This window comes from Motacilla alba, chromosome 14 (genome assembly GCF_015832195.1).
Source record: "Motacilla alba alba isolate MOTALB_02 chromosome 14, Motacilla_alba_V1.0_pri, whole genome shotgun sequence".
In the NCBI taxonomy this organism is placed as follows: Eukaryota; Metazoa; Chordata; class Aves; order Passeriformes; family Motacillidae; genus Motacilla; species Motacilla alba.
Genome location: NC_052029.1, coordinates 2,889,026 through 2,909,585, shown reverse-complemented (window position 1 = coordinate 2,909,585; position 20,560 = coordinate 2,889,026). Strand labels below are relative to the sequence as shown.

General features: G+C 51.0%; 2 protein-coding genes across 6 annotated transcripts in view; one reads left to right on the top strand and one right to left on the bottom strand.

Annotated features, from left to right (window-relative positions):
- AXIN1 (axin 1) overlaps nucleotides 1-20,560 on the top strand; it is an 83,120-nt gene that overhangs the window by 3,656 nt on the left and 58,904 nt on the right. Inside the window, exons 1-3 of one of the 5 annotated variants that reach the window (XM_038150967.1) lie at nucleotides 1,176-1,193; nucleotides 1,533-1,659; nucleotides 9,692-10,663. In XM_038150967.1, coding sequence (XP_038006895.1) covers nucleotides 9,786-10,663 — 878 coding nt within the window. In that variant the 5' untranslated portion in view covers nucleotides 1,176-1,193; nucleotides 1,533-1,659; nucleotides 9,692-9,785. Of the gene's footprint in view, nucleotides 1-1,175; nucleotides 1,194-1,532; nucleotides 1,660-7,469; nucleotides 7,702-8,125; nucleotides 8,421-9,691; nucleotides 10,664-20,560 lie in introns of those variants that run through there. The other 4 variants (XM_038150966.1, XM_038150969.1, XM_038150965.1 and 1 more) reach the window with 4 other exon arrangements.
- LOC119707097 (basic salivary proline-rich protein 2-like) lies at nucleotides 7,798-8,373 on the bottom strand. The gene has a single exon (XM_038151626.1). The coding sequence runs from the start codon at nucleotides 8,371-8,373 to the stop codon at nucleotides 7,798-7,800; it is 576 nt and encodes a 191-aa protein (XP_038007554.1).

Sequence of the window (20,560 nt, the reverse complement as noted above, 5' to 3'; positions counted from 1 at the left end):
AGCCCATTACTGGCAATTAGCTGCCAGTGGCAATTAGATTCTGGCTGCTGGGCTGCCTGGGCACCCAGAGTCAGCACTTCCTCAGGGTATGGGATCACTCAGAGGAGCATTTGGGCCACCTACTGCCCTGCCTGAAGAGCTCGAGGCTGAGAAAATCATTCTGCAGGAGAATTAAGGGGTAGAAATGTTGTGGGGCTTCCCTCAGCAGTGCCCAATGTGATCACAGGGACCCTTTGCCCAGGGCTGGCTGGGGTTTGGACCTCAGCAAACCAGCCACAGCCTCAGTTGCTGCTGTCACTTCATGGGCTCAGAACTCTCCTGGTGAAGGACAACGGTGAACTGGGACCTAAACCGTACCTCGGGCACAGTGCAGAGGTGAAATTCTTTCTAGAGCTTGGCCTGGATGCATGAGCATTTCTGAGATGTCCTCACAAGCCTCCCTGCACCCAGCAAAGCCGACCATAAAGCCGTGGGCCACTAGGTGGACTCACAACCACCCAGAATTGCGGGACAGAGCAATTCCCTGACCGTCTGCCTCACCTCCGGGGAAAGCCTCGTCAAAGCAGAGGCACCGTCAGCAACAGTCATCCCAGGAGAGGACAGAGAAACAGGAGCGTGTGTCCAACTGGCCACTGCCTGGCCACCAGAGGTGGAAAATTAGCCAAAACATGGTCACCAGGCCTTACTTGTCACAAGAATTTTGCCATCTCCCTGGGAGAGCTGACCCTCCACGAGGAGTGAGCCAGGAACGTGGGGACCAGCTCTCCAAGCTGCACTGCTGATGGAGATCGTGTCCAAAGGGTCACACTGGAAATCTTGGGGCTGCAGGACAGACATCAAGGCACCACCGAGCACTGAGGTGGCTCTTGCCAGCTGAGCTGGTGACCACAGTTAAGCCAGAAAATCTTGCCCAGCATTACAAAACAGGTCTGTGAGAGCAGAGCAGCCGATATTTCTGCACTGACCAGCCTTCCCCCACCTTCCAGCAGCCCAGGTCACAGTCACTGATGGCTGGGTAAAGGAAATCCATCTTTTCTGACAGAATCAAGCAGGTTGAATTATCACAGGCTGCTCTGGGATAACCCTGCTGCAGGAACCAGCTGTTTCCATGGAGCTATTCCTTGTGTTCCTCTCATCCCATCCCATCCCACCGTGGGGACACTGGAGCAGAGGGTGAACAATGGCCTGGGCAGGTGGGTGGGCCCTGGCTCTGCAGTGGGGCTTGGGAACCAGGGACAGGGTTATCCCTTGACACTGCTGCTCCCTCCTGCCTCAGCTCTGTAAGCTGGGACCATTCCAGCAGGGATAACCACTCCAGAAGCCCCGTGCTCAAGACAGAGCCCACCCTGCTCCAGACATCTCCCTCTCACAGAGAGGCAAGATGTGAAGTGTGTCCCTTAGGACCACGGGAACAGGTTCCACTCCTGTGAGTGGGGAGCACAGGGTGTCCTTGCCTGGCCCAGCTCCTCTGGAAACATCTCCTGGGTAGGGTGGTCCCAGCAGGGACGAGCTGACATCTCTTCTTTCTGCAGAGCGGCGTTTCTGGGATGCGTGTGGACGGCATCCCAGCCCCGGCAGCCCGAGAGGAGCGGCGAGCCTGGTGGTCTGGAGCATGGAGAGGCAGGAGTGCAGGGCACAGGCCGGGGCTGGACCCCAAAGGTGGGTGCAGGAAGGTGTGTGGGGTGTCCCCAGGGGGTGCTCACCTTCACTGGCTGGGGATGAAGAGTGCTGGGCATTGATGGTGGTGCTGGCTGAGCTCCTGTGCCATTGCTTTTGGCAGAGAAGATGGATCAAAACCAGGGGAACTTTAGGGTCTGGGATGTGGCAGGGATCTGGCAGGGTCATGGATGGGGCAGAGTCTCAGATCTAGCAGGGGTCTGTGAGGGTCTCTTTGTTCTGCCAGATATGGTAACCCTTCCCCAAAAGCAGCACAGAGGGGAGGGGAGGGGAGGGGAGGGTTGGGGGACACACCAAGGGCCTGGCACCCCTATCAGTTCATACACTTCTGTGCCACAGCCCTGAGCTGGGATGGGAGCCCAGGGCTTATCTGGGGTGGGACAGGAGTGAGAAGAGAAGCCCATGTGAACAAACTGGGCTTTGCCCAGCCAGGTCACAGAAACATTAGCTGATATGGTCACTGGCTGTTTCCGGGGTTATGAATGGTGCAAACCAAGAAGAGAAGAGTGGCCATGAGCTGCTGTGACTCTTCTTGGGCTGGTTGGAATGGAGGAGGAGTATGGAGAAAGCTTTGACCACAACTCCAGTCCTGAGCCCAAAACATGAGGCTAGAGGTGGCTGACAGTCAGAAAGGAGCTGGGGTGGTCTGAGGGGTGGTGGTTGGAGGGTCACAGAAGTGTGGGAAGACAAAGAGTAGTCCATGTCAAGCTGCTCTGTGAGTAGGGTGCTGGGTGAGCAGCGCATCCAGAGCAGCCTCCCAAGGCACGGCATGAGCTTGTCTATAATCTTTTTTTTTGGGGAAACATCTGTTTTTGGGGCTCTGTAATCCAGCAGGAAGGGCAAAGCAGAGCTGGGGGAAAGAGGCTGATGCCAGGGCAGGCACAAAGAGGAACACCTGGAGATGAAGGCAGAGCACACCCCTGGGAGAACAGGCCAGGGTGCTGGGACATGGCAGGGACTCAGGGTTATGTACTGGGGCTTCCATCTGCCATTTGGGCATCTGCACTACCATGGGCAAACACTGGCAGCTGCAAAACCCAGTTCAGACAGCTGCCATAGCTGGTCCAGGCCCTTCTCCCCCTACATTCCTGGAAGAAGGTCACCCTGGCTACAGTTTTTGTTATTTTTGATGTGAGCAGTAAAGATTTTGTCCCATCCACCCTCTCCAGGCCTGTACCCCAGAATAAGCACGGGATTTGCAAGCAAGCACTCATGTGGGAACATGAGTGAACAGGGAAACTGGGATGATTTTTCTGGAGATGAAGGATCTGAATGCCCAGAGCAGCCAAGCCCTTGCAACCTTCCCACTGCCTGGAACAGGCTCCACCATGGGCTTTATGAAAGAGCAGGATCTGAATGAAAAGGCATAAACTTGGGGTCCAAACAGTGTTTCATCCTTTTTACCCACCATTAGAAGCAATGTGTTTGCCTCCTTGAGCTGGGGAGTCCAAAGAAGGAGGCACACCCAGGCTGCCTGTGGGACCTGCACCCGCAGCTCCATGGATGCTTTGGCAGGCTGGCATGGCCAGGGTGGGCAGGTATCTTTAGACCCTGCAAGGAGGGATGCAGTGGTGGTTGAAATCAGCACGACTCACTTCCACTCTTGCCCCCAGCCCTGGCACAGCTGTCTGTGGGCCTCACTGCTCACACTGAGATCTGCTCCATCCATCCCTCCCTCCCAGTGAGGCAGGTGCTCTCATCCAGCCCCCAGTCCCATCCATGGTTACTTCTCTGCTTTGTTCTCCTGCCAGCCTCTCCTGTGGCTCTGCTTGTCCCCTCAGTGGCAGTGCTGCTGGGCTGTTGGTGCCTCATCCCAGCCGGGCTCCTTGGGATGCTCTGAGTTCCTGGTGCCACAAGACCACTACTTTTATCTAGAATGCTGATACATTTTCTTCCTCCTATTCTGTAAACATATCTTGCCAGCGGTCCAAGAGAGAGCTGTCAGCTGCCTCTTGCACCCCAGGACATTATTTTCTAGGCATAATTTTTTTTTTAAATCGTTAAATTTTTAAATAATTATTTTCTTCAGCCATCATTGGTCATGTAGTCAAACCCCGGGTCCTGCCTCAGCACTGAGGGTGCTGCAGGCCCGAGGTGGGAGGCAGCACATGCCCTTTGCCTCTGTCAGTGATCAGTGTAAGACCTCATATTTCAGAGTATTTCTATTTATCCCCTAGTTCCAAAAAGCTTTTTGAATAAAACCACCGAATTTCGGCATCGCTGATGACCTTGCGGGGGCCTTTTAAATGGCAGCCAAAGGTTGAACAGCACCATCTAGTGCACTCCCTCCCGAATCCGCCAGCGCCACAGGGACGCCGGCTCCCACCCACGCACATCCCTGCCGCTGGAAGGCACGCGGCATGCTGACAGCCCGCCAGGCATCGCCCCTCGGCACCGCTCACACCCACCTCGCTCTGGAGGAGCCAGGGAGCCGCTACAAAGAGGAGAATTCATGTGGGAGGACTCTAGTCAGTGCTGGAGCTGATCCCAGCGGTTTCAGGCTCTGCGGATGGGATGTTGGAGAGCTTGCAGGTCCCAAGCTACCTTGGCAGGAGGGGAGGTTGCTACAGAACACATCCCTTTGCAAGGAGGCTCTGGAATTGCACTGCACCAGGGCTACCTGTATGCAGCACAGACTCTTCAGACCAAAGGCTGAGAGCGGTTCCTTTCCTCCAGTGTTTGCTGTTTGTTTCTTCCAGGCAGAAAGGAATGTGTGCATTGGGAGCTGGGAAGTGTCCAGCACCCCAGGTTCACATGGGACCAGCCTCAGTGGCAGGGTGACATCAGGGGTGCACAAAACACCACTGCCATCTCAGTGGTGGCAGTTTTGGGTGATATTCAGGGTGAAAGGCAGAGCTTCATGGTCAGCTGATGAAGAGGGGAAAATAACCAGGTTTGGTTCACTGGCCTCATAGACCTTGCAGTCTGATTCCTCCAGCACACAGCCAGGAATGCTCAGTGTGGTTTATCCCCTGTTCGATGTCCTCAGATAAATCTGGAAGTTATTTTGGCTCCTGGTGGAGTGCAGGGAATAAGCCTCCTCGTCATGAGCCACCTGAGGGGTAAAAGGCAGGGAAGGGGCTCCAGAAGGAGCAGCCCCAAGCATCCCTGCTAGAGGACCAGAAAATAATGAGGCACCGTGAGGGCTTGGCATCCACCTGTGGAAATTGCTTCTTGTGGCCTAGGAAGGGGCAGCTGCCTGGCTGGAGCAGGGCAGGGGGGGCTCTGCTTTCCCTGGGAGCATGCACAGAGTGATCCTGCACTGCTGGAAGGGACCAGGATCACCTCCAGAGCCTCTGGAGGTCCCCTGCCTCTCTGTGTGTCTGGGGGTGGCATCGATGGGGCCTGGTCCTCACTCCAGGCTGTGTCCCCTGAGCTGGGGGAATATGCCAGGAGCTGGTGGGAGCAAGATGAGCCTCCAGCACTTCTCCCACCTCCTCAGGTCCAGCCCAACCCGAGGAGCAGTAAGGAAGGTCAGGGAAGGATGGCAGCATGAGGGAGGGCATGTCAAGCCCCAGCACTTCAACCACCTGCATCCTGCTGCACCCAAACTCATTGCCCACCACCTCAGGCTCTCCCTTGCCACAGAGAAATCTTGCTCTGGTTTCTCAAATGAACTCAGTTCAAGCCATGAATCTTGCTGGGCCTTCCTCTGGGAGATGAAAAGCTCTCGAACACCTGATCATCTCTCACCCATGAAGTGGCTGAAGTGCTATAGTGGACGTGCCTCTGGGGCTCCTTTAAACTTGCTGGGGAGGCTGTGGTCCTCAGCTACCCCCCTGCAAAGCAGGGCTCGCTTTTAACTTTCCTCCACCTTCTCTCGATTCCTCAGCATCCTTTCCACAACACAGATGCTGGAACCCTCCTGCTGTAGCAGCCAGTCCTGTCCCAGCTGGACATCCCCCTGCTGCTCCCACATTATCCCTCCTGCCTCCCTAACTCCCCCTGATGTGTCCTTGCCAGATCCCGGGTTTCCAGCAGAAGGGGCCTGTGTTCAGTGGACAGACCCTTTCACAGCTGCTCGCATTCAAGCACGTTTTATTTGCCAGGGACTTGGCTTGTGAAGTTTTCTACAGCTGTCTTGACCTCGTCCATGTCTCCTGCCCCTCTCATTTCCCTCACCCCGGCATTTTTCTCAGCAGGGCTTTTTAATCTATTTCTAGACCATTGATGGAAATACTGAATAGCACTGGGCTTCCCATCCAAGCCTGGACACCCACTGAGCGCGCTCCCATTCTGCAGGGATTCCCCATTGATGGCTGTCGGTCTGCCAGCTCCCAGCCCCTTTAAGGTGTCCCTCTTGATGTTGTATTGTGCTAATTTTTAATCAGAATACTATATGGATTAAGTCACATGCCTGAACAGAGCCCAGGTCTATTATTCCTATGCCATAACCTTTATCAGCCAAACTTGTAATCTCTTCAAAGGATGACATCAGAGTTTGACAAGAGCTATTTTCTGGAAACTAGGCTGATTGCATTAATTATATTCCCATCCTTTAATTCTTTACCAGCTGAATCCCACATCAGCTTTTCTATTATTACGCCTGAGATCAGCATTTCACTGCTACATGTAAATCAGCTCGGAGCATCGTTCACATGAGAGAGTGCAAGGAGCCACATCATCCTGCCAGGCTCTGTGCTGGGGTGGGGTGGGGAGTGTCACTGCCCAGAGTGAATATTTGGGAGCTTCACAAAGGTGGAAAAAAATGTTACATTCCAAAAGTGTTCCCTAAATGCACTGAGGCAGGCAACTGTGGCAGCGTCATTGCATAAGAAAGCAGAAACAGTCCCTGCTGGAAACAATTATGAGTTATTCTGATTTTCAGAGGATTGTCTATTGGCTTGTTTGCATGTTCAGCTTTTAGGATGGTATCTAGAGTCTTCCTGGCTCAGAGTCTATCACTGCTTTTCAGAGAAGACACACGCTTTTGCACTTCTCTGTCACGCTACTCTCATTTGATCTTTGCATCTGGCAATTGACTTCTTCTCCCTTCAGTGTCCCCGACACTGCAGCCTCAGAGCTGGTGCACCCTGCTGCACATAAGCAAACATGCCCCATTTGGGGAGTCTCCACGTGGTGTGACCCTTTCCAGTCCATGCAGTGCCACCTCTTGGCCAGCCCCTGATTTCTCCCCGCGGCAGTTGCCCAGCTCAGAGAAGCAGGACACACATTGCAGGTTCCAAACCAGCTCTAGTTGTTGTTGGAGGCAAGAGCGGCTGGTGGACCCGTGCCCCTACATCCCCAGGCCCATGGTGCGTGGTCCGAACCGTACAAAACTCAGGTGTGTCATGGTGTTCGACACGGACAGAGCCGTGGAGGCTGGTGGTGTTTGTGGGTTGATGCCCTTCCTAGGCAGAGCCTTCGACAAGACCCTGGAGGTCTCCGAAGTTTCTCTGGGGTCGTCTCTGCCCGGGATGCTAACGGGCTCCCCTCATCCAGGGCCGGACGAAGCTCCGGAGCCACTCAGCCCCTGAGGTGCCTACCCAGCCGGGGCTCTGCGGGAAGCCGAGCCCGAAGCCTCGGCCATGTGCCGGAGCTGTCCGGGGAGCTCAGCCCGTGCACTTCACAATGTGCTGCGGCTCCCGGGAATCGAGGCCTCCCCGAGCCGGGACCTCCGTGCTTTCCCGGGCCGGGCCTGCAGCGGGTGCGGGGCCTGCGGCCGCCCCGGGCCCCGCGTGCCGCCGCGCCGCCTCCCCGAGCCGGGCCGGGCCGGGCCGGGCCCGCTCCGCCCCGCTCCGGCCGCCGGTCCCGCAGTACCGGGCGGGGGCGCGGGGGGCGCGGCTGAGCCGCCGTGCCGGGCTGGGAGGCAGCGGCGCAGGCGGAGCGGAGCGGAGCGGGGCTCGGCTCGCTGCTGCTGCTGCTGCTCCCGCTCCCCGCCGCCGCCACCCGCCTGCGGCCGCGGCCATGGGCGTCCCGGGCCGCCCGCTTTGTGCCGCCGCCGCCCCTCCGGGCCGCCGCCGCCGCTGAGCCGCATGGGCCGGGCCCCGCGCCGCCCCGGGCCGCCGCCGCCGCTCCGCGCGGGTGAGTGAGGCGGCCCCGGCCCAGGCCCTGCGCCGAGGCCGCGCCGAGGCCGCCGCGGGCGGGAGCGCGGGGCCGCGCCGGGGCCGCCGAGCCGGGCTAGGCCGCCCCGGGCGCGGGGGGAGGCCGGGCGGGCCGGGAGGGTGAGCGGGGCCGGGGGCGGCGGCGGGGGGGCGGCGCGGGCCGGGTCCCGCGAAGTTGCCCGGGGGGCGGCGGGGGCCCCGCGCGGCGCCCTGTCAGCGGCGGGGCCGCCCCGGAGCCCACCCGGCCCCGCGCCTCCCGCGGGGCGGCCGGGGGTCCCCTCCGGAGCCGGCCGGGCGGCTCGGCCGGGCGCCTCGCGTGTCCTCCGGGAGGCTCTCCGGGGCTGCCCCGGCCGGGGCGAGGAGCCAGCGCCGCCCCGCCGCAACAATGCCCGGCGTGGCTTTGGGGCTGCGGTGCGGCTGCCCCGGGGGTCCCCTTCACCCGGCCGGGGGTCACCGGAGACCTGCGCCGCAAACGGGGGGGCGAGTCCTGCGCCCGCTTCCAGAAGCGGGGTGAAAACCACCCAGAACCGCCCCGTGGTGCCAAAGCCCAGCCCCGTCCCGCGGTGCCAGGGCAGGGGCTGCGTGCCGGGGGCTCGGGCCGGCTGTGAGTGCGGCGCTGGCTCCTGCCGCGCTCCTCGCGGGGCCCAGCCATTCTCGCTGGCCGCTCCTGGGCTCGCTGGGTTGTTTCACGATGGACAGGTGGGCTGTAAGGTACAGCATCGGCGGCGGTTCTTGGTTTAGCCAGGATCAGGAAATGGGGGGAAAATGGCAAAGCTTCCCAAAGATGTTCGTTGGTGTAGGGTTTGCTTTGAGAGGGAGGGCGAGCTAAAATGTGTCTTTCCTGCTGTGTTTTTACATGCAATTGAGTTAATCCAGTGCAAGGAGTAATTTGTGAGGCTGCTGGTGCTCTGCAGTACTTGGAGCTTAGAGGCTGAAGCTGTTCTGTAACACAAGGCTTTTGCTACTCGCTTTAAATGATGAGGTTAATTTGTCGAGCAGCAGAAGTAGCAACCCAGGGATTGCCCTTTTCTTCCTTCCCTGCCTTCCCCATACCTTCCATCCTCCATATTGACTCGTTGCTCTTCTTTAAAAACCTCATACTTGATCAGGTTTCCTTGTCAAGGTGGTTTTCTCATCTTCCTTTGATGACCTGAAATTTTCCCAGGCTCGTAGCATGCAATTTTGTTAGTGTAAATGAACCTTTTCTCAACAGCTTGCCTACAAAAAGCAGTGCTAGAACTGAACTCCTGTACTAACATGCCCATCTGAAGCAAGAATGCAGTCCAGATGCCCAAAATATTAGGGTCAACGATGCATCTGGATTCCCCTAGAGCTAGACGAGGCGACGCGGCGTATTTCTGAAACGCAGAGATTTGTGAGGAATGTGGCGCTGGTATGTCACTTGAGCATACGAAAGCCACCTGTGTTTGATTAAGGTGCAGCCCTGCTTTCAGGACTAACTGGATGTTCTTTACTAATAATTTTCACAAGCCTTAAATTCCTGTTTAAGGATAAGAATTTCCTAGATCCATAGCCGGATAAAAACGTGTTGTCGTAGTATGATCTGGTATACATCCTGTCCAGGTAGGCAGTGCAGAGGAGCTGGTGGCAGTGCAGAAGATGGCATGTGCCCGTGGTACTTGGGTATGGATCTTTTGGATGTGGGCTGCCACATGCCAGGGTCATGTATAAACCAACGGTGTTGGGAAATTGGCTGCTGTTTTAGCATAGTGTTACCTGTATCAGCAATGCCAAATTCTGGATGTAAAGTTTTGGGATATTCTGTGACTGTCATTTTTAGTCTCTGCCTGGTCTGAGCTTGATTCTGTGCTCTTGGAAGTTACCAAGCCATTGATTCTGCTGAGAAAGAGGTGTTAGTACAGTAAAGATGCAGAGCATAACCACTAGCTTGTTGTCTTAGAGTGTTTCTTTCCAGTGATACTCACTTACTTTTTCCTCATCTGTTTCAGCCGAACAAACCTGTTCACCTTGGAGCTACAAATATTGGTGATTTGAGATTGGCGCTCATCCCACACTGTTCCCACACAAGCAAGGACCAGAAAAATGAATATCCAGGGGAAAGGCTTCCCCTTGGACCTCGGAGGAAGCTTCACTGAAGATGCTCCAAGGCCACCGGTTCCTGGCGAGGAGGGGGAGCTCGTGTCCACAGACCCAAGGCCAGTTAGCCATGGTTTCTACTCTGGTAAAAGTGATGTGGTCAGAAACGAGACGTCCACGGCAACACCGAGGCGCTCCGATTTGGATTTGGGGTACGAGCCCGAGGGGAGTGCTTCGCCAACTCCACCCTACCTGAAGTGGGCCGAGTCACTGCACTCCTTGCTGGATGATCAAGATGGCATCAACCTCTTCAGGACTTTCCTGAAACAGGAGGACTGTGCAGATCTGCTGGACTTTTGGTTTGCCTGCAGTGGCTTCAGGAAGCTGGAGCCATGCGTGTCTAATGAGGAAAAAAGACTCAAGCTGGCAAAAGCCATTTACAAAAAATACATCCTCGACAACAATGGCATTGTGTCCCGGCAGATCAAACCAGCCACAAAAAGCTTCATCAAAGACTGTGTCATGAAACTGCAGATTGACCCTGACATGTTTGACCAGGCCCAAACGGAGATTCAGTGCATGATAGAAGACAATACCTACCCTTTGTTCCTTAAGTCGGATATTTATTTGGAATACACAAGGACAGGTGGGGAAAGTCCAAAAATTTATAGCGATCCCAGCTCGGGGTCTGGGACAGGTAAAGGGCTACCTGGTTATCTGCCAACTCTGAACGAGGATGAGGAGTGGAAGTGTGACCAAGAGGCCGAGCCCGAGGCCGGCAGGGACTCGGCGCCTTCCAGCAGGCTCACGCAGAAGCTGCTTCTGGAGACGGCCACGCAGCGCGCGGCCCCGGCCCGGCGCTACAGCGAGGGCAGGGAGTTCAGGTAGGTGGGGAGTGGTCGGGAGCTGCCATGGGCATGGGGGGCTTGGGAAACCTTGGAAAAGCGTGAATGCTGGGAAGCACCCTCATTGGTACAGGATGGCATTGCCAAGTGGGTTGATGGAATGCAAAGCTTTATTTGAAACTAATCGCGGGTTGTTTTAAAGGTGTCTTTGGCTGTTCCTGTCTGATAGTGCCAAATCATCCCTGCAGCATGTTCTTCACCTAGACAAACTGCTGCTGGAGGTGTTCTGGAGGCAGGTAGGGCTTGGTGGGCAGTGCAAAGCTGTGGGTAGCCCTCATGCACGTGCAGGTGGCTGGGCAAGCTGCACTGCCAGGTTTGCTGTAGCCTGCGCCAGCAGAAGGTCAGTGTTCAGGTACTGTGACATGGCAGGTACAGCTGGTGGTGACACTTCCTATGTAGAAATTGTCATGAGCCACAACTGAGAACTCACAGGAGGTAGATACCCTCACTTGGTGATGCGGGTAGGAGTGAAGCAGCATTGATGGTGCTCCCTGATAATGGTACTGCTTTGCATATGCGATTTCCAGCACTGAATTCTAACGGTGTCAGAGTCAGAATCTCCAAATCCAGTTAAAACCATGCCCTCAGCTGAAGCTCTTCCCTTCATGAAAGTAATTGCTGAGTTTTTTTAACTGTGGGACTTGCACAGTTCTGCAGCCTGTTTTTTTCTGGGTCCCCCACCCACTTCCAGCCAACATGGATTTTGAAACTTGCTGAGAGCTCAGTTAAAATTCCAGACAATTAACTTAGCAGGGAGCTCTCTGGGATCAATAAGCATGTGTGTGTCTAACCCTTGCTGAATCAACAGAACCCAGCCAGAACACATTCCTACTTTCCCCCCCCCTCCTTTTTTAAATAAAATCTCCTTGTTTTAAGACCTGCTTAGGCTAAAATCTGACGCTTTGTGAAGATTACGAAATGAAGTAGCTGAACTGTCCTCTTCAAAGCCTCCTGCCTTATGAAAAGCATTTCTGTGTTTAATCTCCCTCAGCCGTCCCTTTAGGCTGGCAGCTGGAAGTGCATCCCGCCCCACGCAAGGTCTCCGCGCCTTTCAGCTGGCAAAATGTTCTCGGTTTGATTCTTGTTTTCTTACAGATTTTGAGGAGGGGATGTTGCATGTGAAACTCTTGGGGAGGGGGAAAAAAGGGAATTCATGTGGGCTCCTGCTGTTTTAATCAGGAGTCAAAAAAAAAATATCCCAGTGTCTTGGGACTTTCCCATGGAATTAATAAAAACCTTGAACGTGTCTTGAAGTGCATTTCACTGAGCATTTGGGTGCTCACCATAAATGAAGGATTAGAAAATCTCTGATTTAAGTATCTTTTTATTTAAGCAATAATGGTGTTAAGATTGAAAATAACTTACTTGAGGGTCAGCTGTCTTTAGTTTCCTTACCAGACCAGGTAGTAAGTAAGTCCTGTGTGTGACACTGAGGTGTTCAGCTCCAGCTTCAAGAAAAAGGTGCACTTCACACATTATCTGAATATATCTGTGCCAGGTTATTAAATTATTTAAGAAATGTGCTGTGAAATAGAAGTGTTTTGAAGTAGAGTTCATCGGTCCCGGGCATTTTCATAGAAGATTGGAACAACGTGAAATAAATCTTTACCTGGAGGATGGAGATCAGAGAAAATGTGTGGCTATTAATTTGTAGTGTCCAACAGCCTGTCATTGTGGCTACTGACACTCTGCTGACCTGTGGGGTAGGGAGGCAAGGAAATGTTTGCCCTTCTCACCAGAGCAGGAGTCACTTCTCAGCCTGGAGAAGCTGAAGATAAGGGATTTATTTTATTTTTTAAATGCTGGTCTGTCAGCTTCTGTGGTGTCCAGAGCATTGTCATGGATGATGCTGTGAACTGCATAAGCTCTGCATTTTTTAATTCTAAAGACTGCTCAGATACTAATTTATGAGGTGATTGTTCCTCTTTGAGCAAGACCTTGTGGTTGAATTAACCTTCTTCCTGGATGTTGTACAGCAATAGCTGTCTTGAACAAGCTGGTTGTTAGGGACTTGTTCATTTACTTTCTCACCTGAGGAAGTGTGCTGGAAGCTGGGGAAGCTGCTTGCAGCAGGAAGCCATGGCTGTGTGCAGCATTTGAAAAGCTGGGTCCCAATTTATTTTGAAAATTTCCACAAACCTCTTTTTTTTTGGGCGTATGTGTGGAAGAATTTCTCATTTCTCTTCTTTGGGGAATGTTGAAATAAGCTGTTTTGCATTATATCTCAGGGCCTGTTTAATCTTCCCAAGATTTAACTTCTATTCCTTGGCTTCCATGGAAACCCTAAATAAAGAGGAATCTAAGCAAATGCAGTAGAAGTATTTCTCTGTTAGCAAATGAGCATCTTGAATCAGCTTCAGGTTTTTTTCAGCAGAAAGTTCATAAATCTTGATGCAGTAGCTCTGCTCTCAGGAGAACAAATGTAAAAAATCCCTCAAATGGCAGAAGACAACCCGTTATTAGCGCTGGATATTTTTGAAGGTGTGCAAATGTGCAGGCAGATTTGAGAATACCCCGAAGCCAAAAGCATCGCTGTTACCCACTGTGTTTTTGTATGCGTCGGAAAAGGCCAATAGTCATTATCGTTAGGCTCCTGCAAATTAATTGGACATTGGTTATGGATCAGTGAACTTCAAAGAGGGCAACCCCCGAAGATCTCGGGCATTAACTCGCAGCTTCCGAAAGTGACACTAACGTGGTTGTGAGGGCGGCTAAATCGTTCATTAACCTTCTTCCGACACGCCGGGACAGCGTTCCTCGGAGCTGGAGAGCAGAAATTAAACCCGTGCCTGAGAACCGCCTGCAGCCTGCTCGTCGAGCGCTCCAGGAAAGCGCAGCCCCTGAAACAGTTGGAAATGTGGTGCTTGTTGTTTGCTCGTGTCTTTTGCTGGGGTGGGTTTCTCGTGCTCTCTCTTTAGCTCTGTGTGGGAAGGGGCTCCCGTCCCATTCCCAAAGCATTGGAGAGCAGCGTTCTCACAGGCCTTGCCTTTGCTTTTTTCTGTGGTGGGAAGTGGGAATAGCATGTGGTGTTACCTGCCAGCAGCTCTGCTGTCATCTCTCCTGAAAACCAGGCAAACTGAGAGACGTACATTAGTTCTGGCAATTGTTTTGGTTTTTGACCCATTCCATGAAGTGTGTAGCATTGAAGAGGAAGCCCGGATGGTGGTGATTACAGGACACGTGGTGGTGGGTGAAGTCTCCAGTTGTTGAGTTGTTGAATTTTGTGGAGTGTTGGTGGTGGAGCTGCTGGACACGGATGGAGAAATTCCTCAGCCTGGGATTTGATATACACAGGGGGTTGTTTGTTTTTTTAAAGAAGTTGGCTCCAAGCTTTAATTTCCACAGTGCTGAGCTGACTAAGCTCACTGCGTTTCACAAGTGTTGGTGGTTCAAATGAAAAGGGTGGGTGATGTGGTTCTCCAGGCTGGTAGGAATCACCAGGAGAGTCCTTGTGCCTGTGCCCACGCACCGGCAGCCTTTTGGCACACGTGGGAGAGCAGCTCTCCCCAAAACACACAGCCAGCACTTCACCGTGGGGTGTGCAGAGGAGGCAAGTGGAGAAAAGATGAAGAAGCTTTAGAGGGATGTGACAGCCTCTGGTGTGGGACAGTGCAATGACAAACTAACATGTGGAGGCTGGTTCAGGGAAAGCACAGGATCTCTCTGTGGCTTAGGGAGCATAAACGGTCCAGCGGTCAGAAGCTGGGGCTGCATCAGGAAGGAGCTGGCTGAAGTTTAGCTGGCAGCCCTAATTTTGAGGTTGGCAGCTTCGTTCATAATTAAATATTAAATTGCACACCTCTGACTCAACACTGTGTGGTGTTGAAGGAATTGGTGTTAATTGTACTGACCGGTTGGAAAACTGAGGATGCAAAATCAAACACTGGTGCAGGAGTAGTATTTAGAGAATTTAAAGATGTGTTGCCCTCTTAGTGATGCTTCTTTTAGCTGGAGATGCAGCACATGCATCTTGGACTTAGGCTGTTGGAGCTTCATGGGAGCTTGTTTGCAGGAAAAAATCAGCTACTGAATGTTAGACCCATATGTAAAGTTGGGAATGCTTGTCTTAAATTAAAATTGCTGGGCCCACAGTATCATTTGTAATCAGTACAACCCTGTTTGGAATCCTTGTGGAGTGGTGGCTATTTCCAGTTTTAAAGAAAATAAGTTGCAGAAGAATAGTTTGGGTTCTGCATTGTTCTTGAGAGAAATAAGTAAATCCAACAGGGAGGGAGGGGGTCTGGTGCTAAGAGCTCTAAGTGGTAATTTAGTGGCTGAAGCACTCTAAGATATACAGGACAGAGACTGATGGTGTTTTTGCACAGAAGTTAACGCCAGCTTTTTAAAATATATTGTTAAGCTGGTGAAATTTTTGCATGGAAATGCTTACATTACATTAGCAGTGTAAAGTATTTATGCTAGTGGTTGCCAAGTTTTTAAATAGATTTTATTTGAAGAAGAATACCTTTTGTGCCCGTAGCTTTGCCTCCACACAAATCAAGATGAAGAAGTGGTGTGTTTGTGTTTGGTTATAGATCAGTGCTTTGGCTTCTTTTTAAAGACAAGTAGTTAAGCTTTTAGCAGTCTAATTTGATAAATGAGTAGTGTTTTCTCCCCTCCTCCAGCAAGCAAAGCCTTGTTTTGTTGTGACTGAGTTTTATTTGGGTTACAGAATATTTTCTCTTAAAAGCCCAAGAGGGAAGTTATGTCCTCCTTTTTGGTCCTGGCGAGATTCAGGTTGGACATGGTGAAAAAAAGTCTTGGGAGCATGAGGGGTGGGAATCTCTGTCCTTGGAGGGCCTCATAGCTGGGTTAGACAGAGCTGTGGCCTGCCTGGTCCAGTCCTGGTGATGGTCCTGTTTTGTTGGGTGCTCACAATGATGGCACAGATCATGAAATTCTATATTTTGAGAAGACTGGTTTGAGTTCTGCCTGGTTTCAGAAAGAATGGGATGTTAAAAGGTTGAGTGTGAGCTGAACCAGTGCCAGGATGCTGAGAAGTGCACCCAGGAGGTGGCCACGGGGTGGGAACACCTTGGTTTTGATCTGCCGTTCAACTTGGCTTTATGTTTTAAGAGTTTCTTTGTTGTTACTATAATGGACTAATCCCTTGAATAATTAGTTGCCATTGGATGTTTTAAAAATGACTGCCTCTTGGATGTTTTCCTTTAATAGTCTGTTAGATTCTGGATTTATTAACTATTGAGACAGACTGTGAAATCCTGTTAGGGCAGACTTTCTTGGTGGAAAAGGGACTGAGGGGGTGTGTGGGGGTGCTGGGGGAACACATGCTGGCCCCATTTTAGGTTTGAGCTGTTGACTTCCCACCTACCCAAGAAGTCCTGGCTGTCTGCTGCGCTGGGTCGGTGGCTGCTGGAACACGTTATGGTTTTGGGTCATCCCTAGATTTGGGGCTTCAGAAAATGCTCCAAGAAGTTACAGCATTGTGGCTGCCTGGTGCAAGGCCAGTCATGCAGTCACCACCCATTTAAAATAAATCATGGACCTGGTTTTATTACATTGGTGGAAAAGCTGGTTTCAGAAGTGACTGTGTAATGCAGAAAATTGCTATGTTTAAAAAAAAAAAAGAGAACAGAGGTGCTGATATCCTTAATCGGTTCCTGGATATATCATTGGATTATTAGGCTCATCCTTAAATCCATTAAGCAAATTACAGTTAATCAGTCAAATAAAAGAAGAAAGATCTTTTGCAAGGCCCTGTCTTTTGAGCCATGCAGAAGCTGTAGTAATATTTTAATTTTCCATCTGTCAGTGAATGTATTCAGTCACTTTGCTTCCTTATGTGGAGGATTTGAAATTAGAAACTGAGGTTAATTATCTGCATTAAACGAAATATGTGAAGACCACAAAAGCAAAAACCTTCACAATTTGGTATGGTCTGTTAAGCTAGGCAGTCTGCTTCGGAAGGAGAGGGGTTATTTTTCCCTGGTTTTGTTCCGATTGAAGGGTTTTAGTCACAGTAATTGAAATGATTAAAAAGTCAAATTGCTGGTGAATATAATTCTGAGCATCTCTCTGAAAAGATGTGACACTTGGGTGAGAGCCGGGGTTTGCTCAGCCTGGCCTGGCAGCGTGGAGCAGCCTCTATTGTGCCACCCCAGCGTGGGTGAGGCTGATTGTCCTTGGTGCCACTTTATCCACCTCTTCCATGGCAATGGGATGTAGGAGTTCTGCTGCAGGGTTAGTAGAGATGATTTGGAAGTGGAACAATGCCAGATGAAAGCTACACTTTTGAACTTATCAAATACAAAGTATGTCTGACACCATCTATCCTAATGCTATAAATTAGTTAATTAATGCCTGCTTCACTTGCAAGTGCAGCTTTGGACTCTACAAAGGTCATGCTCCTGGAAATACACATTCCCACAGCAGTCAGCTGGGTCTGAGGCGATTGGTTTGTGAAAAGGCTCATTTTATTCCTTGTTTGCAGTACACACATGGCTCAGGTTTGAGTTCCTCTGGGGGGCTGCAGTATCCATCTCCACTCATCAGGTGCAAAGCTGCCCCTTCCTTTGCTGGTGCAGCCCTGAATGCCCAGCTTAGGGAACTTCAGGAAAGGTCTGTCTTTTCTGGAGACACACATCTTGTTCCCCTCCTGTGTACCAGAGCGAGCTGCTTTGCCTGAAGTCACACTCAGAAATTGAATTGTTGCAGGCCACGCTTGTATGTAAAAGCAAAACCATCGTTCCTCACAGCCCTGGTCTGGATCCCTCACTGTTGTAAGCCAGTAATGAATTTAAGTAGAACCGTTGCAGTTTTAAGTCAGATAATCCAAATTCTATAAAACCCACATGGAAATTGGATTTTACCTTTGAAGACTCCAGAGTACACTTTTGTGGTAAGACCTGGAATTTCTTGGGCCCCTGGCTCCCAAGATACAACCTATCCTTAAAGTATCCGTTTTTTGAAGGTCTTCATCTGATCTAAATCGCTAATAGATGAAGAACTTTCATCTATCCTGATGATAAGCAGTGGAGGGAGGCAAAGCTATAGCTAGAGGAAAAAACCTCTTTGAAATACCCAAGTGAGACCTACTAGCTAGCAGCACAGCCTCATGTCAGTCCCTGGATCTATCTCCAGAGCTAATGACCAGAAACTACTGGGTTTTATCCTTCATCCCTTCCACCCCCACATATTCCCTGTCCTGTTGTAGACCAGAGAGTCAGTCCTCTCCCTCTCTCAATCTTCATTTTCCTTCTTTTCTGGAGGTTCAGTTTTCTGTCCTTTATCTCCAGCATGTGTTTAGAGGAACGCTGTTGCTGGAATGAGAAGAGCAGTACGTCTGGGCAGGTGAGAGTGCCTTTTTTCCAGCACTCCATGTTTAGGTTGGGTTAGGTCTGCTGGAAAACCATGTCTTTAGTGTTCAACAGATTTGCCCTTTTCGGTCATAAATTTTGGTTGTTTTCTTGTCTGGCAGTCAGCCTCTTGGACTGGGAGAGGTTTATCTGGAAGAGGAGCTTCCTTGTTCTGACATTGCTGCCAGCCTGGTCCAGGCTGTTGCTTTGGGACCACTGTGGGATTGATTGCTTGGATGGCCAAGGACCAGACAAGCTACGGCTGCCCCATTCCTGGAAGTGTCCAAGGCCAAGTTGGACAGGGCTTGGAGCAACCTGGGATAGTGGAAGGTGTCCCTGCCCATGGCAGGAACTGGAACGAGATGAGCTTTAAGGTTCTTTCCAACCCAAACAATTCCATGATTCTATCACCTCTCCAAGGTTTCACAAGCAAAGTGTGAATCCAAGCCAGGTCACTGCAGAGCTCCTAGGAAATACAGGTAGGATCCATGGAGGGAGGTTTGGGGACTCAGGATCCAGCTGTACCTACTGCATTTGATCAACTTTGTCCTGGCTCTGCTCCACAGAAGTAAGAGCTGTAAAACCATTTGGCACTAGACATGCAAATAAGAGCTGGGATGAAGCTACTGTTACCCTCGAGGATCCCAAAAGAGGAATCAACAAATAGAAATTATTCTATTAGTAGGGGCAAAGTTCACAGGTTAACCATCGTGTCAAATCGATGAAATACAGCCTTGATCTCCTGCACAAGGCCCCTATTGTGTATAAATAAAGACTGCCTGAGCAAAGACAGCAAGTTCTTGCACTGTAACATTTGCAGTGTGTTGGAGAAAGGGAAGCTCTGTACAGATGGCAGCACGAAATGTCTCCGTCGGACATCAGCTTCATTCCTGCTTCAAAAGATTGCAAAACATGACCTTGGAACCTTCTTACTCTCCTTGCAGCCCTACTCAGATTGGATTTCCAAAGGCATGTACTTTTTAATTTTTTTCATAAAATTTGGGGTCTCTGGCTAAGAGGTCTGGTCTTTGTACTTTTAATTCAGTCCATGTGACTGTCGTAACATTTATTTCTTAGGAAATGAAAAGTGTTCCTTCTTGAGCAAAGCCACAGACAGAAGCTATTGGGTAGGCTGGCAGCCTCAGGTGTGCAGCATGTGTCTCCTGCTCATCTAGTGCTGAATGAAGACCATCACCACAAGTCCTTTGTTGCTTGGTCCATGACTCTACCAGGAAAAGCAATGACAGAAAAGCTGCCTTCTTTGTTGTGGAAATACTGAGATTTCATGTGTCTCTGAACATCTGCACATTCAGTGGAATTTGGCTTTCTTCTCTTGGGAAAAGCTACTTTGAAAAAGCTCCTTGAACTTTTAAGACAGACCAACGATGGCAAAACGAGATGGAAATGGGCAACAAAGGATGTACGGATGTGTCACTACAGCAAAGGGTTTGTCACGTGTGCTGATTTTCCCCTCGATATATGCAGTGAAGTTTGTGACCCGGGGGAGTTCGAGTGCTGCCTGCTGGGGAAATCAGCCCAACTGGAGAATTTAGGAAGGCAGAGCATCCCGCTGCCTCCAAGCATTGGCTTGAGGCCTTCCCCAGCCAGGGCTGGCAGAGCCTGCAAAACTGATCCATGTAAACCTTCCTCTTTCTGAAGAGGGGAAGCTTTCCAAATGGGCATGGGAAAAACTTTCCTTTGGTAATCCTGGAGATAACAGGTCATGCAGCTTCACCCAGTGATCCTTGCACAATAACTTGTGGTCGGGCTGAAGTGTCTATTTTAGAAAGGCATCCAAGTGATGGGAGGGAGGTCATGCAGCATTTTTGTTATCTCTTCCCGTGGTTAGTTACTCAGTGTTCCCAGTGTGTTCCTTATTGCTCACTTTTTTTTCCAGCTTCAGTTTCTAGCTGCTCTGTTTTGGTGTTCTTTGCTGGCTTTGGAGGCTCCAAAAACCTCTGCATGTTTGAAAAAAGCCCTGCTGAATGGGTGTGAATGTTCTCCTTAAGTGGCAGCAGCTTTGTTATGGAAGGCCTTTTGGTTTTATTAGACTTTTCAACCCTCCGGTCGACTGTTAAACAAGCTGGAGCATGTCATGGTTGACAAACCTTCGCTCTGGTCTCAGACCTAACCTACCAGTTTAAAGGCAGTATTCTTTTGTGTGCAGGTTTCTGGGTGGGGACCATCGGGCTTCTAAGGGAAATTAACTTGCTCTTTACCCCCCCTACCCCCGCCCTCCACCTCAAATAAATTAAGTTTTGTGCTAACTGTTCTGTCACTTCCAAAGGCCAGAAAGAAATGTCAGCCTTTAGCTTTTCTGCTACCTTAGGTACTCTGCTGCACACTGAGAGTGCAAGTAGGTGGGAATGTGTAATTACATTATAAACAAAACAGCTGCACGATCAGTGTCAGCAACTGAAGATAAAATGTAGGAAGTTTTTTCAAGTGATTCATCCATAATTATTTAAAAACATGTTGAATTTATTCTTAAGCTTTGGAGGAGAATTCTTGCAAGGGTGGCGTTTGCTGCCCGTGATGTTTATACACCTGAGTAAATGCC

What these genes read in the sequence shown, in the direction of transcription:
- LOC119707097 (XM_038151626.1), bottom strand. Translation starts at nt 8,373, where the DNA reads ATGGCTGGGCCCCGCGAGGAGCGCGGCAGGAGCCAGCGCCGCACTCAC.